Source organism: Panthera pardus, unplaced genomic scaffold (genome assembly GCF_024362965.1).
Source record: "Panthera pardus isolate Hobbes unplaced genomic scaffold, ASM2436296v1 HiC_scaffold_12, whole genome shotgun sequence".
Lineage (NCBI taxonomy): Eukaryota > Metazoa > Chordata > Mammalia > Carnivora > Felidae > Panthera > Panthera pardus.
Genome location: NW_026526677.1, coordinates 34,287,685 through 34,310,590, shown reverse-complemented (window position 1 = coordinate 34,310,590; position 22,906 = coordinate 34,287,685). Strand labels below are relative to the sequence as shown.

The window sequence follows — 22,906 nt, the reverse complement described above, 5'->3', positions numbered from 1 at the left end:
GGTCGGCTGTATAATTGATGAAAGCTAGGGCAATGAGACTTTGATGTGTGGCCAAATGAGCTTTCCCAACTTCCTCTCCTTCTGAATCTGAGACCTGCCCATCAACTAGGTGACCCAGCCAGGAAACCTGAAGCAACTCCCATAGTGTCAGACCCCTTATATTGTGGCAGGAGAAAGGGGAACAGCCCAAAATGGAGAAGAAGGAAAAAAGTTTTCCCATACTTGAAAATGACAAAACACCCTGATAAACTAGGTTTTTCCCCAAAGAAGAAAAGCTAGGAGTATACTCTACTGAAGTTCCTCCACGTAGGATTATTTTATTAATATGCAATTTTATAATGCAGATTATCAACAAATACAGAGAATTGTGGAAAGGAGTACTCAGCTCCTTCTTGCCCTGAATACAGGATTTTTTTTTCTTTAAAGAGTTCAAATTTACTATTGGTAACAGTAAAAAGATGTTTTAAAGACTATCAGTATTGTATTGCCAACAGACAGGTAATACATTTACAAAACATGTATAGAATTTTATATACAAATAATGAATTTAGGAAATAAAGTAAATTAAGACACTACTAATACAGGAGGAAACCAAAAGAATCATCAGTACTGAGAAAAGTGAAATGAAAGCAGCATTTTTAAGAGTCCAGGGTACTTAAAGTAGAGAGATATACCACAAACTCATAATCAAGTTATGTATGCCCCATAATTCCCTTACAAGGATAATCAGGTGTTTATCCTGTAAGCATTTGTGCAGTGATGAACTCTTAAGTTTTTAAACTCTTAAAGATGCATTTAAAAAGGGATGTGAAAAAGCTACTCCCTGAAACAGATGTTTTTTGTATCTGCAATGGCAAGCAAGATTATTTCAGGCATTGTAGGGCTGGTTATCATCTAATAATTATAAGGACTTGAATTTTTACACTTAGTGAAATGGTAATTCACTGAATGAAGGGTTTCAAGCAAAAGAGTCATTTCATTTTTAATTCATCTGCCTCATGTGTCTTCACTCTCAATCCCAAACTTACTTTCATGGTGGGCAGTAGAGACACCACTTAAGAAACTCGCAGCAGTGGAGAGGGTGAGAAGATATGGATAGGTTCTGGATATACAGGTACTTAGAAAGTGGATTTGATGAGGGTTATGAAAGAAAAGTATCAAGATTTTGGTCTCTAAGATTTCCTCCATCGATTGAGATGGGAAAACTATGGTTGAGTTGGGTCTGGGAACAAATATCAGAAGATTCATAAGAATGTTGAGTTTGGACACAATTCTTTCAGACCAAATAGAAATGTAAAGACAGATGTGATATAAATGCCTGGAGTTAGGGAGAGATACCTGGATGGGAGATATGCATTTAAGAGGTATGAGCATATAGATAATATTTAAAATTATGAGACAGGTTAGATCACCAAGGATAGAGAATAGAGTATAGAAGGGAAGGGTCCAAAGCCTGAGTCATAGACCTTTCCAAAGTTAAAAGGTCAAAGGATGAGAGGAACATACAACAGAAACTAAGAAGGAGCATCTATCTAGAGAGTTGGCGAAAAGCGAAGAAACTGTAACACCTTGGAAGCCAAGTGAGGATAGTGTATCAAGGAAGAAAACATAAGCAATTATGTCAAATGTCCCTAATGCAGCCAATAAGATGAAGATTAAGACTGACTTTTGACTTTGGCAGTAAAGAGACCATCAGTGACCCTATTACAAGTCTTAGTGGACGTATGGGGAAAAACAAATGAACAAACAAAGAAAACCACAAAACTTGTGGAAGATTTAAGAAGAGCAATTAGTAATGTGACTATTGACTGTACTGTTGTGGAATTTTGGAGCAAAAGGAAACAAATAAATTGAGAAAAAAAGACATCAGGAGAACTGGAGCCAAAAGAGGTTGCTTTTTTTTTCTTTCTTCTTTCCAATTTTTTAGGGATTAATGCTTTCATGGTGATGGGAGGTTGGACTTGATTCTGTAAGGAATCTTTCTATTCAAAAGCATGAGGGAATTATTGGGCTGAAGTAGGTGAATAAGCAGAGGAGATGGTTTTAGCTGGGAATGCAGTTAGTTTATGTAGAGTATCAGGCAGGAAGTCAGAATATATGGGTACAGATGCCAGTATGTGGGTGGAAGCTGTGGAAGTTTTCTATAGATTGCTTAAATCTCAGTGAAATAGGAAGCAAAATTATCAGCTGAGAGTGTAGAGTGGGGAGGAGGTGGGTGTTAGAAGACAGAATTTGGAATAAGGGAATAAAATATAAAATAGTCTTCTAGGTGAGTAGGAAAACAAGATGACCAGGGAAAGATATTGACTGCTGGTCACCATAAAGGACCCACTTAAGGTTATGAATATGAATTTGAGATAAGTCTACCTGTTGGCACATTTTTTCTTCTAATTGTGATTTAACTTCAGGTGTACATGTGGAATTATTATGCCTTGGACCCACACACATCTCACATTTAAAAATAATTTTTTTGTATCTTTCTTATTCTATTCAAAAGCATATTTTTGCGGTGCCTGGGTGGTTCAGTTGGTTGAGGTCATGACTTCAGTTCAGGTCATGATCTCACAGTTTGTGGTTCAAGCCCCACGTTGGGCTCTTTGCTGACAGCTCAGAGCCCGGAGCCTCCTTCAGATTCTGTGTCTCCCTCGCTCTCTGCCCCTCCCCCGCTCGTGCTCTGTCTCTCTTTGTCTCAAAAATAAATAAACATTAAAAAAAAGTTAACAAAAAAGGCATATTTTTAAATAATATACATTTTCATGTTATAGCTTGTCTGAGATGGTATTTTAAAACATAATACAAATGCCTGATAAAGTGTCTCTTACACAATTGCTAATGTTTTTCCTCCTTTTGTTTTTTTCCCTCTTGATGGTGAATCTGATTTTAAAAACAAAAAGCACCCACTTCAACTAACATAAGCATTGAAAACTATTTTAAAGATCAGTCTCCTTCCCCTCTTACAGATTAGGAAACCAAAGCCCACGGGAGAGGAATGGTACACAAAATTCCATTTACTTCTATGTATACATACACACACACACACACACACACACACACACACACACACACACATAATTTTCCAACCAAACCTCACTTTTTTTTTAGAGCTTTGTCACAGATCCAACTCTGCCTTATGTTATGATGTGGCCAGGGGGTATTACTTATTCAGATTTTGGCAGTCATATAGGAGCAAGCTGCTGGAGCTTTCATTATAGATATTCTTCTGCAGAACAGGTGTGTAGAAAAAAGTCTATGCTAATTCCCAGCAGATGCTCAACCTGTGTTGTCCCATATATGCACCAGCTCAGCTGAAGCAGAAGTAACCTATCCCTGCATAATATCACTCACATTATTAAGAAAATGGCACTACTGTTGCCTGGTTACCTCTTCATTTTCTTAATTGCCTCTTCATAATGTGAGTTTCATAAGCTATAGCAACCCCATGGAAAAACCAGAATTACAGAGAATTACCACTGTCATCAGCTTTCCAATTTCCATTTGGAATTAAAAATCTAAATACCTTGACCTGTCTCTGCCATAGCTTTAGAACCTTGGTTAAGTAACTGAACTTTCTAGGACACTAGTTTCCTAACCTATTAAATGAGTAAAATGGACCTGGTCAGTGGTTGAAGTACTTTTAAAGTAGCTACACTCAGGCTGTGTGAGATGTGAAAGTGAAGTAGAGGTTTTATTTAAACCAGAGCTAAAGTAGCTCAATTGTGTACTCTCTGAACACCCTCCCACCTTCCTAGATTTCCTTGAGAAGCTACACAGAACCCAAGAGCTCCAAGGATCGTGCTTTTAAAACTGCTAGATGACAGGATCTAAATTTTTTTGGCTCTGTCATTCTATAAGCCTTTGATGCTATGCCAGAGGGGTGTATGTGTGTGTATGCGTGTGTGTGTGTGTGTGTGTGTGTGTGTGTGTGTGTGTGTGTGTGAGAGAGAGGGAGAGAGAGAGAGAGAGAGAGAGAGAGAGAGAGAGAGAGAGAGAGAGATGAATGAATGATTCAGGTAAAATATGATTATGCATCTATTGTTGCACAGATAAATACCTTAATACCATAGAGCATTGACTGTTTTATTTTTTCCCCAATGATGTAGTTTCAAAGGAAAAGAAGTAGGCTCAAAGTGAAATCAATATAGACCTTTGCCTTCTCATTTCATTTTTAAGCCCTATCATATAAATAAACCTGCATCGTTAGAAGAATTATTACAGTAAATGTGGTAGAGAATGATTAATATCAAAAATTTCAAAGTGGGAAAGAGACTGGTGATTCAGCCCTGCTAAGCTCCAGGTACTGGTCAGAGGCTGTATAGGCACCTGCCAGGATCCAGCCAAACTGCCAGCCGTCATGTGGTATCTGTCTTACACAATTCCTTATACGTGAACTGAATAAATGTTAGCTCAATTTTTGGAGAAGTGAGGGAAAAAGGCCCCTTCATACAGAAGTGGCTAATGTAGAAGAGTTCACTAAAAAAAAAAAAAAAAAAAAAAAAAAATGACACAAGTCAGAATACCTTTGATATTCTAATGAATAAACTGAAGTCTTTCAGTACTATTTTCAGGGGCACCTGGGTGGCTCAGCCAGCTAAGTGTTGGACTTGGGCTCAGGCCATGAGCTCGTGGTTCATGAGTTTGAGCCCTGCATCAGACTCTGAGCTGACAGCTCAGAGCCTGGAGCCTGCTTCAGATCCCGTGTCTTCCTCTCTCTCTGCCCCTCCCCCATTCACACTCTGTCTCTCTCTCAAAAATAAATAAACATTGAAAAAAAACTTAAAAAAAATAAATACTATTTTCACAGATTTCTTTATATTTATCTCACTACAGAAGTAAAATAAATAATTACAACAGCTGGAATGTATTTAAAGTTCAGACAAGAAAGTTATTATTATTTGGATGCTAGCATTTTTAATATTCTAAAATATTTATTTTCAGCTTTTACGTAGCCGTATATATGTATGAAAGAGATTATAATGCCATGAGAAAAATTGTTACACCAGCAATATATAAAAGTAGCTTGATCAAACTCTCGCAAATCTTAATTATTATCCATTTTTAGCTCTGCTAATATGATGCCATATTCTTGTTTTCATGTCATTGATTATTAGTGAGGATTAATATTCTTTAGTATTTACATATTTTTAATATTTTTTTAAATTTTAAGTTGTTTTATAGAATAGAACAAGCTTTCCATTTCATTTTTTTAAGTGACTGAAAGGTATCACTTGCAGCAATAGCCAGTGTAGATTAACATTTATGTAATGTTTAGTGTTAAGGATTCATATGTAATATAAAAGTCCCCAAAGAGGAGCATTACCTCTTTGCCCATTAGATTCATGTTAATTATTCTATTATTTGAAATTAATATTCTCAAATTGCAGGCTGTTCCTATAAAATTTTATAATAATGAAAGGTACATTCCCCCATTACATCTCTAAGCCACTCACCGCAGATAACTACTATTACAACTTAATGTATACATTACTCTATGGTCTTGCTAATTTATATAGTACAGGTAAATACATATTAGAGGATGGGTTGCAACCAGGGAGGTCATAGTATAATAATTTTTGAAACTTGATTTTTCACTTAAGAATATAGAATAATATATTTTTATATCAGTCCATGTAGATCCACCTCATTCATTTTCTTTAAGATTTTGTTTTTAAGTAGTCTCTACACCCAGTGTGGGACTTGAACTCACATCTCTGAGATCAAGAGTCACATGCTCTACCATATGAGCCAGCCTGGCACCCCCATCTCATCCATTTTAATGACCTTTTCATAGGATTGTAAAATGTAGACATACAAATGTGTTTTATGATTTGTCCCAACTTTAGGCGTAGCAAAGCAATAAACATTATTGTGCATCTATATTTAGGCTCTGTGTGTGTGTTTCAGGAAGAGAGACTCTCAGGAGTAGAACTGTTCCATTAAAGTGTATGTGCATTTTCAGTTTGTAAGTCACTGCCAAACTGCCCCTGGTGAATGGGACTTGTCAATTTAAAGTCTTATCAAGACTATATGGCAGCACCCATTTCTCTACATGTTGCCAACCCTGGCTATTATGAATGTTTTTAGAAATGTTGGCAATCTAATCACATTTTGTTTTAATTCTTACTCTTTAATTGTTCCTAAGTTTTCACACTCTTACAAGAACCATCTCCATATACGTGTTAAGGAATGACTGCAGTTTATTTAAAAAAAATAATTTTTTTAATGTTTATTTATTTTTGAGACAAAAAGAGACAGAGTATGAATGGGGGAGGGTCAGAGAGAGAGGGAGACACAGAATCTGAAACAGGCTACAGGCTCTGAGCTGTCAGCACAGAGCCCCACGTGGGGCTCAAACTCACGGACCGCGAGATCATGACCTGAACTGAAGTTGGATGTTTAACGACTGAGCCACCCAGGCGCCCCTGGAATGACTGCAGTTTAAAGCATATCTTGATTTCCTCTTCCATTCACTTGTTAATATTGGATTTCTAGAAACTTTCATGAGTAATGTCTAATTTTATTGGATGATAGTCAGAGAATGTGCTCAGAAATAACTTTTTTGGCTCCCTAAAAGAGAAACCCTATGGCTGTGCCGTCCTAGCAGCCTGGGCTGTGGGCTGGGGGATGTATTGCCATTTGGGTAATTGCTGAGGCATAGAGTTGCTAACCGAACAACATGAACGGAAGACCCACTTTTGAGTAATTGTTTCACGATTGCTTCAAAAACCTTTATCATCCATACGTGGCATTCATATTTCTGTATAATAATTCCACATACACTACTGTCTTTGAGCTAAGCAACCAGCTAATCTTTTTTCCCCACCTCCTAAAAGCTTTCCTGCCTTAGAAGCAGAACTTTTGCCTTCCTATGTTTCATAAAGTTTGTATTTATTTTCCACATGCACGTATCTATATTTGTCTTTGGGCCTTCCACAAATTTATTCTAGAAAATCTATTTCCTTTCAATCAGATGATTAAATTCATTTTCCCTAGATCATACTATATATCCCATACCTATATCCATGTCTATATTACAACTATGTGCAACTATGTTGCAGAGGGTTTGATAAGAAACATATTTTAACCCTAGTTTAATAATTTGGAAACTACTTTTTAATAAGAGAATAGGGACTTTAGATCACCCAGTTCCATCCCCTCATTTTACAAAGACATAAATTAAGGAAAAGGGAACTTCCACTTAGTTGGTCATGACTCACTTTCATTCTGAACTAATGAACTAATGAGCATTATTTCTTTGAAAAGAAAAATTCACACAAACACCTTTGATCCTAATCAAGAAGAACAGGTGTAGGTTAACTTGCTTCAGCATTTATAGTGTGTAATTCATTCTAGTTTAGAGATCATTATTCATTGAATCAGTAAGTGTTTGCAAGCAACATTGATGAGTCTTAGCTTTTGCATTTGAATGACTTCTCACGTTGGCTGCTCTTCCTTTCCAGATTATATGCAATTCCTCTGATGATATTGGTGTCCAGATTTGTCAGTTTATTTAAGCTACTTAACCAGATTAGTTTAGGCTTTTCCACTGTGTAGGACTACAGACCTAATTTTTGCCTTAGTCATAAATCTTCTTAACAGAGGGCTTTCACAGCAATAGCAATTTTGATTTCCAATATTTAACAAGTAGTCTGAACTTACTTAAAAACCAAAATTTTAATGAAATATTTTAACTCACTGTTGTGTTTCTGAAGATGAATTAGTCTAATGTGAAGTTCTTCTTTCAACGTTCTTTACTGAGCTTTCTCTAATTTTCATACAAGATTTAAATATTCAGCCAGATATACATACTGACATAGAAACTAGTATTTTGAACCTGATAAACATAGACATAGAGGACAGCCTTTCCAACTACATTTGGGATATAGAGTTCTCCCAAGATAAACACTATAGTATTTTCAGTTCTTTGTTTTTTGTTTTTTGGGTTTTGTTTGTTTGTTTGTTTGTTTGTTTTTTTCCAAATACTCGACTTCATGTCTTCTTTGGTTTCCTTTCTTTCTTCTGCAACCAGCTCTTGTCATTGGTCAGGAATCTGTCTTGGCCCCCTGTACTTTTTTCCTCCCATTTTCTTTTCCAAGGGTTTACTCCTTATGTAGATTCAGCCCTCACCTTTATGTGCATAATATCTCGGTCTATGTCTCCTACTCCTATCTCCCCCTCAGGCTCATGAGCCCGTGTACTGAATTATCCCAAATTCAACCCAAAGTAAGTAAGTCTGAAACTGAGCCTATCATATCTCATACCTACTTGACCTTCCTCCCTGTTTAGCCTGTGGAAAACATGTGTCAGGTCTCTGGAACTTAAAATATTAACATGAACTATCATTTTATCTCTGTCTCTCCCCTTTTTCAAATTCACCAGCCAACTATGGTTTTCTGATGTATCTTTTGTCATGTTGCTCATATATTTGAGTTTCTACTGCTACAACCTTGATTGGAGCTTCAACCTACCTTTAAGAGTTCCCAGGTGATCTTGGAAACTTTTCCATAATCTTCTGCCCACAATTGCCAGATTAATCTTCCTATAACTTGCTTTCAGTAATTAGGACCTCTCTTCAGTTTCCTTCAGATGCAGTTAATGATCTAGTGAAAAAGACAAGATTTTTCAGTTTTGTTGACTATTGCATGATTGAATTGGACTACATGTTTCTTGGCTTCCTTATGTCATTCTCTGCATCTATTGGTCTGAGTTACACAAACAGGCCTCTCACAAAGCCTTGGCTATTTTACTTCCACACTATCCTTCATTATTTCTCACATTGAATTAACCTTGTAATCTTCTTGGTCTACCCAAATTCTTCAAATTCATACTCTTCAAATTCAGCTTAAATCCTATCATTACCTGAAAATGTTGTTTAAAATTGCTATTGCAATTCTGAAAAAAAAATCTAGTCTTTGCCTCCCCAAACCATTTTATCTGTGTTGTCATATTCATAGCATGACTGGAACATCTAAACAGGCTTCTGTATAAGTGCCAGGTAAGAAACCTGGGTTTAAGTCTCAGCTCTGTGACTTCCAAGCTGCATATTTCCTAACAAGCCCATAATACAAACACACTGAGTCTCAGTTTGCTCATCTGTGAAGTAAGTTGGGTTAGATTAAATAGTCTTCAAATCTCTTTCAATCTTATGATCCATAAACCGATATTTAAAGGCATTTTGTGCAACACAGTATAAAATATACTCTACTTTTATAAAATAAACTCTACTATTATAAAACAGACTGTATTACATATTTATCTGGTGATCATTAAATTTCTCAAGCCCCTGCCTTTATAAGAATATTCACACTCCAGAATCAAAATAATAGACAAACTATAGAATTATTTTATTTCTATTATTGTAAGAAACCAATTTATTTAGTTGACCTGCTACTAAAATATGAGCCTTCCTACTAAATAGGTTCTGATACCAATTCTAGTGTGAGGGGGAGTCCCCATACCAACAAGCAATTCTTGGGATATGAGCTGAGTGTCATAAAACTCAATTCAATTATAACTCTATTTATCTGGAGATAGCATTGGATTCCACAGGTTATAAGCTCAGTCCTGTAAGACTCCTCTCCCCCCACCTCCAGATGCCAGTCCTAAACCCAGGTTATCACCTGTGCTTCTGATGGGCCGGATACAAATTTGAGATTCCAGCAGCGCCCTTCTTGGACTTCATACAGATAAACATGAAGGAATTACTGTAATTATAGGCAGAAGAAGCTGTTGATTGACCACTTATTGAATGCTTTCTATGAACTAGGACCGAAGCCAGAACTTAACATCACAAATGCTTAAGCATAGACTTTAATGTTTACAACAACATTCCAAGGTAGTTATTATTATTCCTATTTTGCAGAAGAAAAAAAAATGAGGTTAGAGATCTTAATCTCCCCACAGTCACATAGTCATCTCATAGTAGATGAGAGCAACATCTACTATATTTTATTAGGTATCTTTTGAGGCTTAGAAACATTTCTGGAGAAAGGCTTATTTAAAGGGAATGATTATTTCTAAATGGAGGTGTCACTTAGAAAAGTGCCTGTCAAGGTAGCCTTAGAGCTGAGTCTTCTTTTAAAAGAAGAGTAGACTTTCCCTCAATCTCATGGGTAGAGAAGGCATTTTAGGCACAGAGAAAAGATTGACCAAAATTCCAGAGTCAAAGAAGTAGAGGTCATGTTCAGGGAATTCTGGTGATTTGGCATGGCTGAACAGAAGAGCAGAGGGTGAACAAAGAGAAAGATACAGACTTTGAGTTTGGGTGGGCAGGATATTAGAAGAGTGCATTACTCACCCCGGGAAAAAGTAATTGGAAGGTCTAGCCATTCTAAGTTTTTTCAAAGTCGACAGCTAAATCAGCTTGCATAACAGCACACAGACCTACCCACCTGCTTAGTTTCTAATGCAATTTACTGAAAAGTTGTGTCTTCCTACACACTTCTTTATAACTAATTTGACCTATACCAGATAGCAGTTTTACAGCAGCTATAGTCAACATGAAAAGCTCTTTTTTCATGATAATTTTCTATTCTCTTTCTGGTCTACTGAGTTTCTAAGCAAAATTTTTCTTGTTCCTTTGTTCCCTCTCACAGGCTTGCGAAAGTTGTGCTCATCTCATTGTGAGCTTGAGAAGAGTGTGTGGGCTGCCAAAGGCAAACACAGTGAAGGTGAGTTATGAGGGTGGAGTTTCAGGTGCTCTCACCAACTTTGCTCTTCAGTATAATGGTGTAGCAACTGCAGAGTCTTTGTGTGGAGTGAAAGTTTAACACTAATGTGCAGGATCACATTCATGTGATTAATGATCAATGTGACACTTTAGCTTATCATGCAGTTTGCAAAGCACATTCGCACCTGTAATTTACTTAGTTTTATCCCAAGCTGCTGGTGAAATTGCATTTACTTATAAATGTCTTATGCAAGATCTTACATACAAAAACATTTGTACCACTTGTTTTGAAGAAATGTATTCCCATTATAAAGTAGTATCTTGGTAGTCTTAGTAAGTATTAATAAATTGATCAGCTAAAGGCCACTGCACAAACCATTTGATATATACTTAATTATAACTCGTTTTTTTAAAGCTTTTTTAAAGTTTCTTTATTTTGAGAGAAAGAGTGAGAGAATCCCAGCAGGCTCCACACTGTCAGTGCAGAGCTCAATGTGGGGTTCTAACTCACAAACTGTGAGATCATGACCTGAGCTGAAACCAAAGGTTGGACGCTTAACCAACTGAGCCACCCAGGTGCCCCAACATTTACTTACTTATAATTTTAACATAAGATCTTTAATGTAGATTTTATATGGTTAATTTTTATATATAGGCAGTCCTTGAATTATTGTGGTTTAACTTACAATTTTCCATTTCACGATTGTGCAAAAGTGGTAAGAATTTAGGAGAAACTGTACTTTGAATTTTGATCTTTTCCAGGCCAGTGATATGTAAACCTTACTCCCTCATGATGCTGGGCAGTAGAAGCCACAGCTCCCAACCAGCCAGCCACACGATCACGAGGGCAAACAACCAATGTACTTAGAATCATCCTGTACCCATACAACCATTCTGTTTTTCACTTTCAGGAGAGTATTCAGTAAATTACATGAGATCATCAAAACTTTATTATAAAATAGGCTTTGTGTAGATGACTTCACCCAACTTTAAGTGTTCTGAGCACATTTAAGGTAGGGTAGGCTAAGCTATGATGTTCAGTAGGTTAGATGTACTACATGCATTTTTGACTAAAGATATTTTCAACTTATGATGGGTTTATTGGGACATAACCCAATGAACATATCTACATAAAACAACAAACTGCTGTAAAAACCTTAAAAGTTAAAAGTTAACAATAAACCAACACATAATAGGTAAAAGCAGAAAAATGCAAACTATATTTAGCAATAAACTTTTTTCCTGAGATCCAATCATAAAGAGAAAGAACAAGGCTATTAGTTAACCAACTGATTGGTTACTGATTAATGAAGTTAATTAAATTGTTGTGGTTAGAAAATAGATCACCCAGAAAGTAGATAATCAAACAAGAAAATATGAAAACAGAGAGACAAACATTGGTAATACTTGTTACTCTTTTTTTATTTTTTTCTTAAAAATTTTTTTTGATGTTTATTTATTTTTGAGATTCAGAGAGACAGAGTATGGGGCGGGGGGGGGGGGTGGAGAGGGGGAGAGAGAGAGGGAGACACAGAATCTGAAGCAGGCTCCAGGCTCTGGGCTGTCAGCACAGAGCCCAGCGCAGGGCTCAAACTCATGAACCATGAGGTCATGACCTGAGCCAAAGTCAGACACTTAACCGACTGAGCCACCCAGGCACCTCTAGAGAACTCTTAATGGGAGAATTTACTCTGACCCAAGATATCCCACTGCCTCAACACCATATGGAGATGGGTATATTGAGCTACCATAGCCTAGTGCTATTAACCTTTCAAATTGTATAACTCACTTTCCTTGTCTTGATTCCAGGCTTTACAGAAATCTTTGCGTTAGAATCAATTTTCCAGTGTGTGTGTTTTGGGTAATGTTTGCTGAATATATGCCATAATTTCCAGTATCCAAAGCAATACTATTTTCCATGACATAACAATAATTTTATTAGTATTGTATTGGTATCATTTTATTCCAGGGTTTGTACCCTTTGACCAACATCTCCCTATTCCTCTATCTCCATGACCTGGTAACCATCATTCTACTTGGTTTGTAAGAGTTCAACTTTTTTAGATTCCACATGTAAGTAGGAACTTACAATAATGTCTTTCTCTGACTCATTTCACTTCACCCTCACATTGTCACAAGGGGCAGGGTTTCCTTTTTTTTTTTTTCCATTTGAATAATTTCCACTGTGTGTGTGTGTGTGTGTGTGTGTGTGTGTGTTTATCCATTGACAGACAACTTAGGTTGTTTTCATGTCTTGGCTATTGTGAATAATCTTTCATTGAACATACAGGGTGCAGATATTTCTTTGATGTCCTGTTTTTATTGCCTTTTTTTTTTTCATTTCTTTGGATATATACCCAGCAGAAGAGTAGCTAGATCATATGGTAGTTTGATTTTTAATTTTTTGAGGAAGCTCCACACTATTTTCATAGTGGCTGTGTCCATTTACATTTCCACCGACAATTCACAAGGACTCCCTTTACTCCACAGCCTTCCCAACATTTATTAATTCTTGTCTTTTTGATAATAGCCATTCTTTTTTTTTTAATTTTTTTTAACGTTTATTTATTTTTGAGACAGAGAGAGACAGAGCATGAACAGGGGAGGGGCAGAGAGAGAGGGAGACACAGAATCGGAAACAGGCTCCAGGCTCTGAGCCATCAGCACAAATCCTGACGCGGGGCTCGAACTCACGGACCGTGAGATCATGACCTGAGCCGAAGTCGGACGCTTAACCGACCGAGCCACCCAGGCGCCCCGATAATAGCCATTCTAATGGCTATGAGGTGATATCTCATTGTGGTTTCAACTTGCATTTCCTTAATTAGTGATGATGAGCATCTTTTCATGCACTCGGCCATTTGTGTGTCTTCTTTAGAAAATGCCTATTCAAGTCCTTTATCCAGTTTTTAATCAATTTTTTTTTTTTGCTTTTGAGTTGTAGGAATTTCTTATACATATTGAAAACTGCAAACTCTTTATAGATAGTTTGAAAATATTCCCTTCACTTCGTTGGTTTCCTTTTTTTGCTGATTGTTTCTTGGCTGTACAGACGCTTTTTGGCTTGATTTGGTCATACTTATTTATTTTTGCTATTGTTGCTGGCACTTTTTGTGATTTTTTTTGTCATATCCAAAAAACTGTTGTCAAGACCAAAGTCAAGGAGCATCATCTTCATGTTTTCTTCTAGTAGTTTTATACTTGTGGATCTTCCATTTACATCTTTAATCCATTTTGAGTCAATTTTTGTGAGTGGTGTAAAAAAGGGGTCCAATTTTCCCTATTCTACATGTGATTATCCAGTTTTCCCAACACTGTATTGGTATTATTAATATATCCTGAAAACTTGGTTGCCATGACTCCACCTCTGAAAGATGTTCTGCGTCCTTCTGTCAAAATCAGATTTCTGAGACTATAACGAAAAATCAATTTCTTACTACATGTAAGTAAAGACCACCTTAGGATGCCTCTCAGCTATCAGTACACTAGCTTTTCTCTGATATAAAGTTTGTTTATATGTTTAGTATGTTTAGTACTTCACATCACTCACAATTTTGCCCCTAAATAGCTTTCTTGTATTAAGTAACACACACAGGAAATTATCTGAAGTTTCTGCATACCCCCCAAAAAGGCAGGGTACGAAGCTGGCAAGGGTAATGGTGAATTAATGAAGAACCACATGACTAAAAACAGGCTTTTGGATAATGTCAAGCGACCATTAGAGTATTAGCAGAAACTGGTATTTATCAAGTTATTCTATGTGCCAAGGACCGTGTTAAACTCTGTGTGGGTCAACTCCTCTTGGCAACTCTATGAAGCCAGGGTTATAATCAACTACAGATCAGGCGAGGATCAGACATGTGGAGTAACTTGTCTGTGGTCTAGCTACTTCTTCCCTTCCCAGGGGCCTGAACTAGGACTTGAACCAGGTCTGTCTCCTAAAAAGACAGAGCCCTTGACCCTTTCCAGACATTGGTGTAATCCTACAAATATGTGACACACAAAATTTCCAACTGTGGAAATTATAATTAGATGTGTTTCTGGAAAAGGAATATTGTTAGTTTTGTCTTCAAACCTATGTAAGAGATGGTATTCTTACATAATAAGTTACCAAAATCCTATGTTTGGATAAATACATGACTAAAGAGAAGAAGTATAATTTACAAGGCAACTCTAAGTGGACTTTTGAAAAATTCCACAATTCCACAGTTCTTATTTTTATCACAAGTGAGTAATTTGTCACATTTAGACTCACCGGTGATGTTAGATGATATGCCCTTTCTACCCTAGTAAATGCAAATTTCATAGACAGTTTCCATTTGTCATCAACAAATTGACATCCTGGGTCCAACCTGTTTTTTTTTGTTTTTTTGGTTTTGTTGTTGTTGTTGTTGTTGTTGTTGTTGTTATCAAGGCCTAGGCTTCCCAGGCCTACCTGCTCTGGAACTAGGTGACCACAAACCAGACTTATCAGAGAACACCCCTTGTCTCCTTTCCGAAGGAGAGGAAACAATCCTCCCTACTCATTTTTGTATATTCCTTAGTGTCAAGTCAGGGTATTTACTAGTTTGTTTTTTCTTGGGAGTGAGAGGCAAGTTTTGTCACATATACTTGTTTTGTTTCAAATTACCTTATTTAGGTATGATTGGCATGCAAAAGCTGCATTTAATTAATGTACACAACTTGATGAATTTGGAAATAAGTATCCACCTGTGAAATCATCACCACCATCAATGCCATAAACATATCCACCACTTCCAAAATTATCCTTCTTCCCCCTTTATTTTTTTTCTTTTTTGCAGCAAGTAGAATGGTGGTTACCAGGGGCTGGAGGGAGGGGAAAATGAAAAAGTGTTAGTCAAAATGTACAAAACTTCAATTATGCAAGTTGATTAGATTCTGGAGATGTATTTATGGTAAGGTTAATAATACTGTATTGTACACTTAAAATTTTGCTAACAAGATAGATTTTATGTTATGTGCATTTGTTTATATCAAGAGACTTTGTTACAATTCCACTGTTCCTGTTAGTCTATCCAAACTCCTTATAGTCAGTCTCCTTGATAGTTCTATGTCTACATAGGGTTTGTTAACTCATCCTGTGATTCTGTCTTCAAAATATTTGCATATCTCAACTGCTTATCGCCTTCACTGGTACCACTGTGGTCTGAAATCCCATCACCTCCCCCACCGGAAAATTGAAATACCTTCTAACCAGTGTCCACTCTAGTCTTTACTCCCTCCTCCACCTCTCACACATCTTTTCTTGACAGAGTAGCTAGGACAATTACTTTACAACCTAAATCAGATAATACCACTCCCATTTTCAAAAACCTCCAAAAGCTTTTATGTCATCCAGACCTTACTTAAAATGAGCTGCCACGCCCAGTTACCACCCCTGTTTTCAGTTCCTACTGATGATCTCATAGGGCACAGGGCCCCCCTGTGGTTCCTCTCACCTCTGGGCTGTGGCATTGTTGTGGTTTCTGTCTGGAATACTATTGCCCCTGATGTGTGCATGGCTTATTACTGCTTCACCTCTTTCAGGACTTTGCTCAAACATCATTTCCTCAGCAGGATGCTGAGTGGACCTTCCCTGACCATCATACTTAAAATTGCATGCTTCTCTCCCACCCCAAGGCACTTATTTTTCTTCACAGAACTTATCTGATATGCTGTCTTTTGTTATTTTCATAATATCTCTTCTTCCATCAGATTGTACACTACATAGGAGAAGAAATTTTCCTTTCTTTTTTCTGTTTCAATCACTATCATCAGTGCCTGGAATAATGCCTGATTAAATGGTAGGTTCTCAAAAATATTGTTGATGAAATGAACTACACAGTAATCTATCTTTAAAAAAGTGGTATTGGTAAAAGTTTATTTAGTACTATATTAATTTCTCTGGAGTGGATTTTAACATTAATATGAGATCCTTAGATAACAATCTCTGCTTTTCTTATACGTGTCCTGAAGGTAATCATTAGCCAAGCCCTGACGTGTGTGTGTGTGTGTGTGTGTGTGTGTGTGTATAATTTCCCTAGTGTAAAGCAGAGCACTGCCTCCCACATTAAAGACTGATAGTCTTCCTGTCTTAAAGCCAAATTACTTACTGTAGAGAGATTCACATGATTCTTCTGGCATAAAGGTCCAGATGTTCCCCTTAATTTATTGAAGGGTTTCCTCTTAACACAGCTCTTATTCTCCTGGACATAGTAGATTATTAAATATCATAGGAATATAATTAAATTCCATTTTCTTAGGAAATTTTGTTTTACATTAATTCCAAATTATTGATGCAGAATATAATTTAATCTTCAGTCACAACCCAAACATTGTTGCTCCTATTTGCCATTTTATTCCTAAATAACATTCTAGAAAAGCCCAATCTTAGCACCTACCCATTCTATTCTGCAAAGAAAAAGCAAAAGCCAGCAGATCTGTAAAAAAATATGTGCGGTGGAGTGACCTTCCTTTATTAGGACGGGTGTTCATTCACTCATTCATCATAGCATTGTGGTAGATCTCCTTTGCAACAGAGACTGAGTTAGGTGAGAAAGTACATGAGGAAAACTGAAAAGAACATTAGATCCAGAATTAGGAGAACCAAGTCAGACTGGAGCATATAATAGCAGTGTGACCTGAGCAAATAATCATATTTTTAATGAAGAAAATGCAGGTACTAATACACATTTCACAAGCTTAGATTTTGTATGAGTACTGAAAGAATTATTATGTTGTAAAATAATTTGTAAAATGCTATATGAATATAAGAATTTTCATTATCATGTTATAATAAAAATTGTATTTTTATATAAAATTAAATATCATACATCATTTCATAACGTAATAAAAAAGGAAGTATATAAGAAAAGAAGAGGTTGAGAGAAAGGGAATGTGAACGCAAGGGACCTCTTCTCAACTTAAAAAATTCAAGAGGAGAAGAATATATAAATGTTAATAATCAAAAACAACATCTGCCTGTCCATCAAAAGATAGAAATGTAGTTTGCGGGTCCACAGTCAAAAGTTTAATTTCAATGTGGCAAATTCCATAAGGCCTTATCAGCAGAGTAGCATTTGAGCAACGTCTTGTAATGGAAGTAGCTCACTGGCAGGTCATTTGTCCCCTATTATAAGATGGCTTAGGAGTTGATTATTGTATTAATACAGCATGGCGGTCAACTACATGAGCCTTAGAGTCAGATTTTTTTTTTCCAAATCTTAGTTATGCATTTCCCTACCTAGCTGAAGGATTTTGAGTATATTACTTACTCCCTCTGTTCCTCAATTTCCTCATTAATAAATTTGAGATAATAGTACTGACCTCATAAGGCTAGCATGAGAATTAAGATAAGTGCTTCACATACTAAGGTCACACTAAATGTTAATTGCTGTTATTCTACTTGTTAATGCTATTATTATTGTAAGTGAGGCAGCACACAAAATTCCTGTTTCCAGAAATGGATTTGCAGGAAAGAATGCAAAGAAATGAGGTGACCCCTTGATCATCTTGGTATAAGTGAGAGTAGCAAGTTGGCCTCCTCTTTGCTTTTTTTTTTAATGGCTATTTATTTATTTATTTTTGAGAGAGAGAGAGAGAGAGAGAGAGCGAGAGAGAGAGAGAGTGCGAGCAAGCCGGAGAGGGTCAGAGAGAGAGAGAGAGAAAGAGAATCCCAAGCGGGCTCTGCACTGTCTGTCACACAGAGCCCAACCTGGGGCTCAAACTCATGAACCGTGAGATCATGACCTGAGCTGAAATCATGAGTTGGAGCTTAACCGAATGAGCCACCCAGACGCCCCTTCCTCTCTGTTTTTGTTTTTGTCTACTTCCGTATATTAGTGTCTCTACCTTACAAAGCTCATATTGTCCACGGCCCCTCGCTGCAGTCCCATCTGGTGCTCAAAGATTTTGGCTATTTGTCTCTGTAGGACTCCAGAATTCAGGAATCAGGGAACATAAGACATAAGTTAAATAAGTGATAAACCGATACAAGTCATATTAGTAATGATTTAGTAATGATTTAATGTTTTTTTTCTCCATTTTTAACAAGAGATGTTCAGTAAATATCTTAAGAAGCAAAAGATAAACACTTTATCTGGGTATTCGAGTCACCTCCCAAACCAAAAATTATGCCTTATAAATACACACCAATCATCATCATCATCAAGCCATTTAACAGTGTTATTATTTTTAATTTATAATCACTGTCACTTATTACTGGTTTTAATCCCGACAGTTTTACAAGTTAAATAAGTATTATTTTTTTAATTTATATGTAATTTTTGTGTCCTTTTAATAAATTCTAGGCAGGTCTATGAGTATGTTATTTGAAAAAAAAAAAGCCAGGTATAGACGATCACAGCTTCCTGTGGTATTCAGATGATGAGCAGTCCATTTAGTTATTAGTCTATAGAAATCTCAACATTTTATATTATTTCCAATCTTATTATCCATCAGTCCATAAACATCCATTTCACATGGCCAGAGTCTGCTCTTTTTCTAGTCCTCATCCTTTTCCTTTCCAAAATCTGAGTTTTTCTAGCTCTCTGCTCTTGCTCCCAGCACCACTCTGAAAGGCTTTGTAGCAAGCTGCTGGAACGAGGTCCACATGAAGCTTGGAACGTCTAAAAATCTTTCAGAGTCTAGGAAGGACAAAGGGATGAGTTAGGAAGGCAGTCCACAATATCCCAACGGGAATGGTAAATGGAACCTTAACTTGCTGAAAAGTGTGATGAGTTAGTGAATTAGAGGGGAGGCATTGACTATTCAGTTCCACTTGACCTTTGGCAAGTGTAACAAAGTATTAGTTAATTTAAATACTAGATAAGCCTAATAAAAGGACCTCAAGGCCAGATTTGTCCCTTGTTTATAAACCTGAAACTTCTGCTTTATAAGCTTCAGAAGTTTAAGAAGGGAGGGGGCGCCTGGTTGGCTCAGTCAATTAAGCGTCTGACTTCTGCTCAGGTCATAACTTCACAGTTCACAAGTTCGAGCCCCACATCGGGCTCTATGCTGACAGCTCAGACCCTGGATTCTAGATTCTGGATTCTGTGTCTCCCCCTCTCTCTGTCCTTCCGCTTCTCTCTGCCCCTCCCCCCCTCTCTGCCCCTCCCCAGCTTGGGCTCTGTCTCTCTCTCTCTCTCTCAAAAATAAATCAACATTAAAAAAAAAAAGAAGTTTGAGAAGGTACAAGATAAATGAAGCATAGTCCTGCTAATGTTGACTGTCCTTCATCAAGTGACTGATGAGTTACGCCATAGTCTGTCTCTTAATTCTGTTTTACTAAAGGCCTATCATCTCCATTTATGGCAGGGGTGAGAGTAGAAAGGGTGAATAAAGAATGAGGTGATCTCCTGCTCTTCACAATGAGTGACCTATTGTCCAAATATTTATTCTAGATGGGCTCACCATAGTTTCTGGTTTGTCAGACAGTCCTTACTTGTAACGGTTGTCCATCCAATGTAATCATAGTGACCCCTTTCATACCTAAAAGTATCCGAGTTAGGGAAATAATTTTCTGATGACATTAGTGCTGGTTAACACAAATGTCATAGCTATTGACAGACCAAAATTGCATGGGTGCAGAAAGACAAGTAAATAATTGCTAAGTACTATATGAGATAAAACTGTTATAGTGTCCAGACTCAGAGCCAGATAGGCTGACTCTAGTCAGAACTCTACACAATGCAGGCTGTTTTAAAGTTTTACGTTAAACATAAGAGACCTATCTTACAGGTATCAGAACTAAATCTAAGGGAAACAAAATATACTCAGGCACATCCCTTAGGAAGTAACAGAGCATAAATTTTAACTGAGATCTTCTGAGGTCAAGGCTGCATACTTTCCTAAGTGTCTCCTTGTTTGGAAACCAAATACTAAGAATTACGCTAAACATAACAGTCATTACACTAAAGGTACAATTTGGTGATGCATCTCTTAAGAGAAGTAGAAACTGAGAATAAGACTAATCGTTAGGGACATGACTAACTGGCACAAAAGAATCAGAACAATTCATGATTCTATATAATTAAGTTCTCAATTATTTAGTAAGGATGAACAAGTTCAGAAGAGACTTCATGTGGGCTGGTCTATTCAGGGAAGAGGTGCCATTGGGCCTGGGAGAACTTGGATGATGAACAGCAAGAAGAGAACATTCCCCAAAGAGGAAACAAAGGGCTGTTTTCGTGAGGCAGATCAAGCACTACATTCTGACCCAAACAGAGTTTGTGCTGGGAAATCCAGAGAAATCTGATGGATAAAATAGGTCGGGCCAGATAATGAGAATGTCTTTAGTGTTTAATTTTGTTTTACCCATGCATATACATAACTTTACATAAATGCGTACATGTGGTTATTCACATGCTTTCGGATGTATAGTTGTTTTCCTTTTTCTCTCTTTTGTCTTCCTTCTCAGCCTCTCTTCTTCCATCCAGTTGTATTAACCTACCTACCCATATTAACAACCCAGCATGTAGCTTTCTCTATATTTTCTCCCTGTCCAACTAATCAGATAGATACCCTACTAGGATAAATCATAATCTGCCATATTGGTGGGTATGAGTTTTGTTTCCAGTGTTTTGCTACCAAGACCAATGGTACAATAAACAACCCTGATGTATGGGTCATTATTTATGGCTGCTTTATTTGAATGGGATAGACTTCTAAGAGATGGGTTATTGGTTAAAATAGGCTCTAATGCTTCACAATTCCAAAGCAATGTATGAAAGAATGCTTTTCCCAACATCCCTATAAAAATAGATACCATGGCTCCTTTCCATTTTTGCTAATGTGAAGAGCTTAAAAATATACCTCGCTATTTTAACTTCTATTTCCCTGACTACCAGAGAATTTTTTTTGTTTTAAATTATGATGTTTTTAGATTAGAATCTTACAATGTGGTCTGTAAATACTCTGCATTTAAATTTTTTTTTAATGTTTATTTATTTTTGAGAGAGGGAGAGAGAGACAGAAAGCGGCAGTGGGGAGGGGCAGAAAGAGGAGACACAGAATCAAGAGCAGGCTCCAGGCTCTGGGCTGACAGAACAGAGCCCACACAGGCTCGAACCCACAAACCACGAGATCATGACCTGAGCTGAAGTCGGACACTTAACTGACTGAGCCACCCAGGCACCCCAATACTCTGCATTATTTTTTTTCTGTCTTGCTTTACTTTTCCTTCATTTTTTTCTTTTTATCAACCAGGGTTCAATCAGCAAAGCAGAATGAGAAATACTTTAAGTATTATGGAATAAGGATTTATTATAGGAGTGAGAACTTACCCAACTGTAGGAGTTTTGTGGAGAATAGTCCAAAAAGGGATGTTAGAGAATCAGAGAAAAGCAACTAGCCAGTTCTTTTGAACACTTGCTGTGGCAAACAAACCAGAGTTTGCCAGGGAATCTAGAGTGGGTCCATGACGGAGCATTGGTGGAGCAGCCTATGGAAAGACTATCACCTCTGCACCTGCTGGTGGCATGGTATTTCCATAGAGCAAAAAAGAGCTGGACATGGTACTGGGAAAAATAGGGACCTTCTAGAATCTGTCTGCTCCTGTGTCATTGTCTCATTGTTTGTAAGCACAGTGACCTTCAGAGGAAGTGGCTGCTGCTTTCCTTTAAGTTTACTAGGCTTGCACAGATTTCTTTTTGATCAGCTTTAGCCTGGAACCATATTGGGAAGGCAATTCTGGAGAAAGCGGTTGTAGTTTAGTGAAGTTGACACAAAAGGAACATAACAAAGCACAGGACCAATTTTTGTGAATGTCCACAAAATACAAAGATAAGTGTAATAAGTGTGATCTTATAAACTTCTGTTAAATGAAGTTCATTGTAGTAAGTCAATCTAGATCTTTAGTTGTTTACTTTGGTCTATTATATTAAATTTTTTGAGAAATATTTATTGTCTTCCATTACATTTGCAATTTTATCAATTTGTCCATCTAATTGTTTTGCTTTTATATTAATGACTGTACAGTTTGGTGCATAAGGTATAGGACTTATATCTTCTTTATAAATTATACCTTTAGCTTTATGTAATGTGCCTCTTTAACATTTTATTCCGTATAATGTGAAATTCCATCTTGACTGATAATATTGCTAGACTTGCTTACTTTTTTATTTGCATTTACCTGAAATCATTTTGACCACCACTTTATTAGTTTCCATTAACTAATGGAACAAAATATATATATATATATATATATTTTTTTTTTTTTTTTTTTTTTTTTTTTTTTTTTTT

General features: G+C 36.9%; 1 protein-coding gene across 1 annotated transcript in view; it reads left to right on the top strand.

Annotated features, from left to right (window-relative positions):
• ANO3 (anoctamin 3) overlaps positions 1-22,906 on the top strand; it is a 415,128-nt gene that overhangs the window by 115,670 nt on the left and 276,552 nt on the right. Inside the window, exon 2 of the mRNA XM_019456559.2 lies at positions 10,593-10,667. Within this exon, the coding sequence (XP_019312104.1) occupies positions 10,593-10,667 (75 nt within the window). The remainder of the gene's footprint in view (positions 1-10,592; positions 10,668-22,906) is intronic.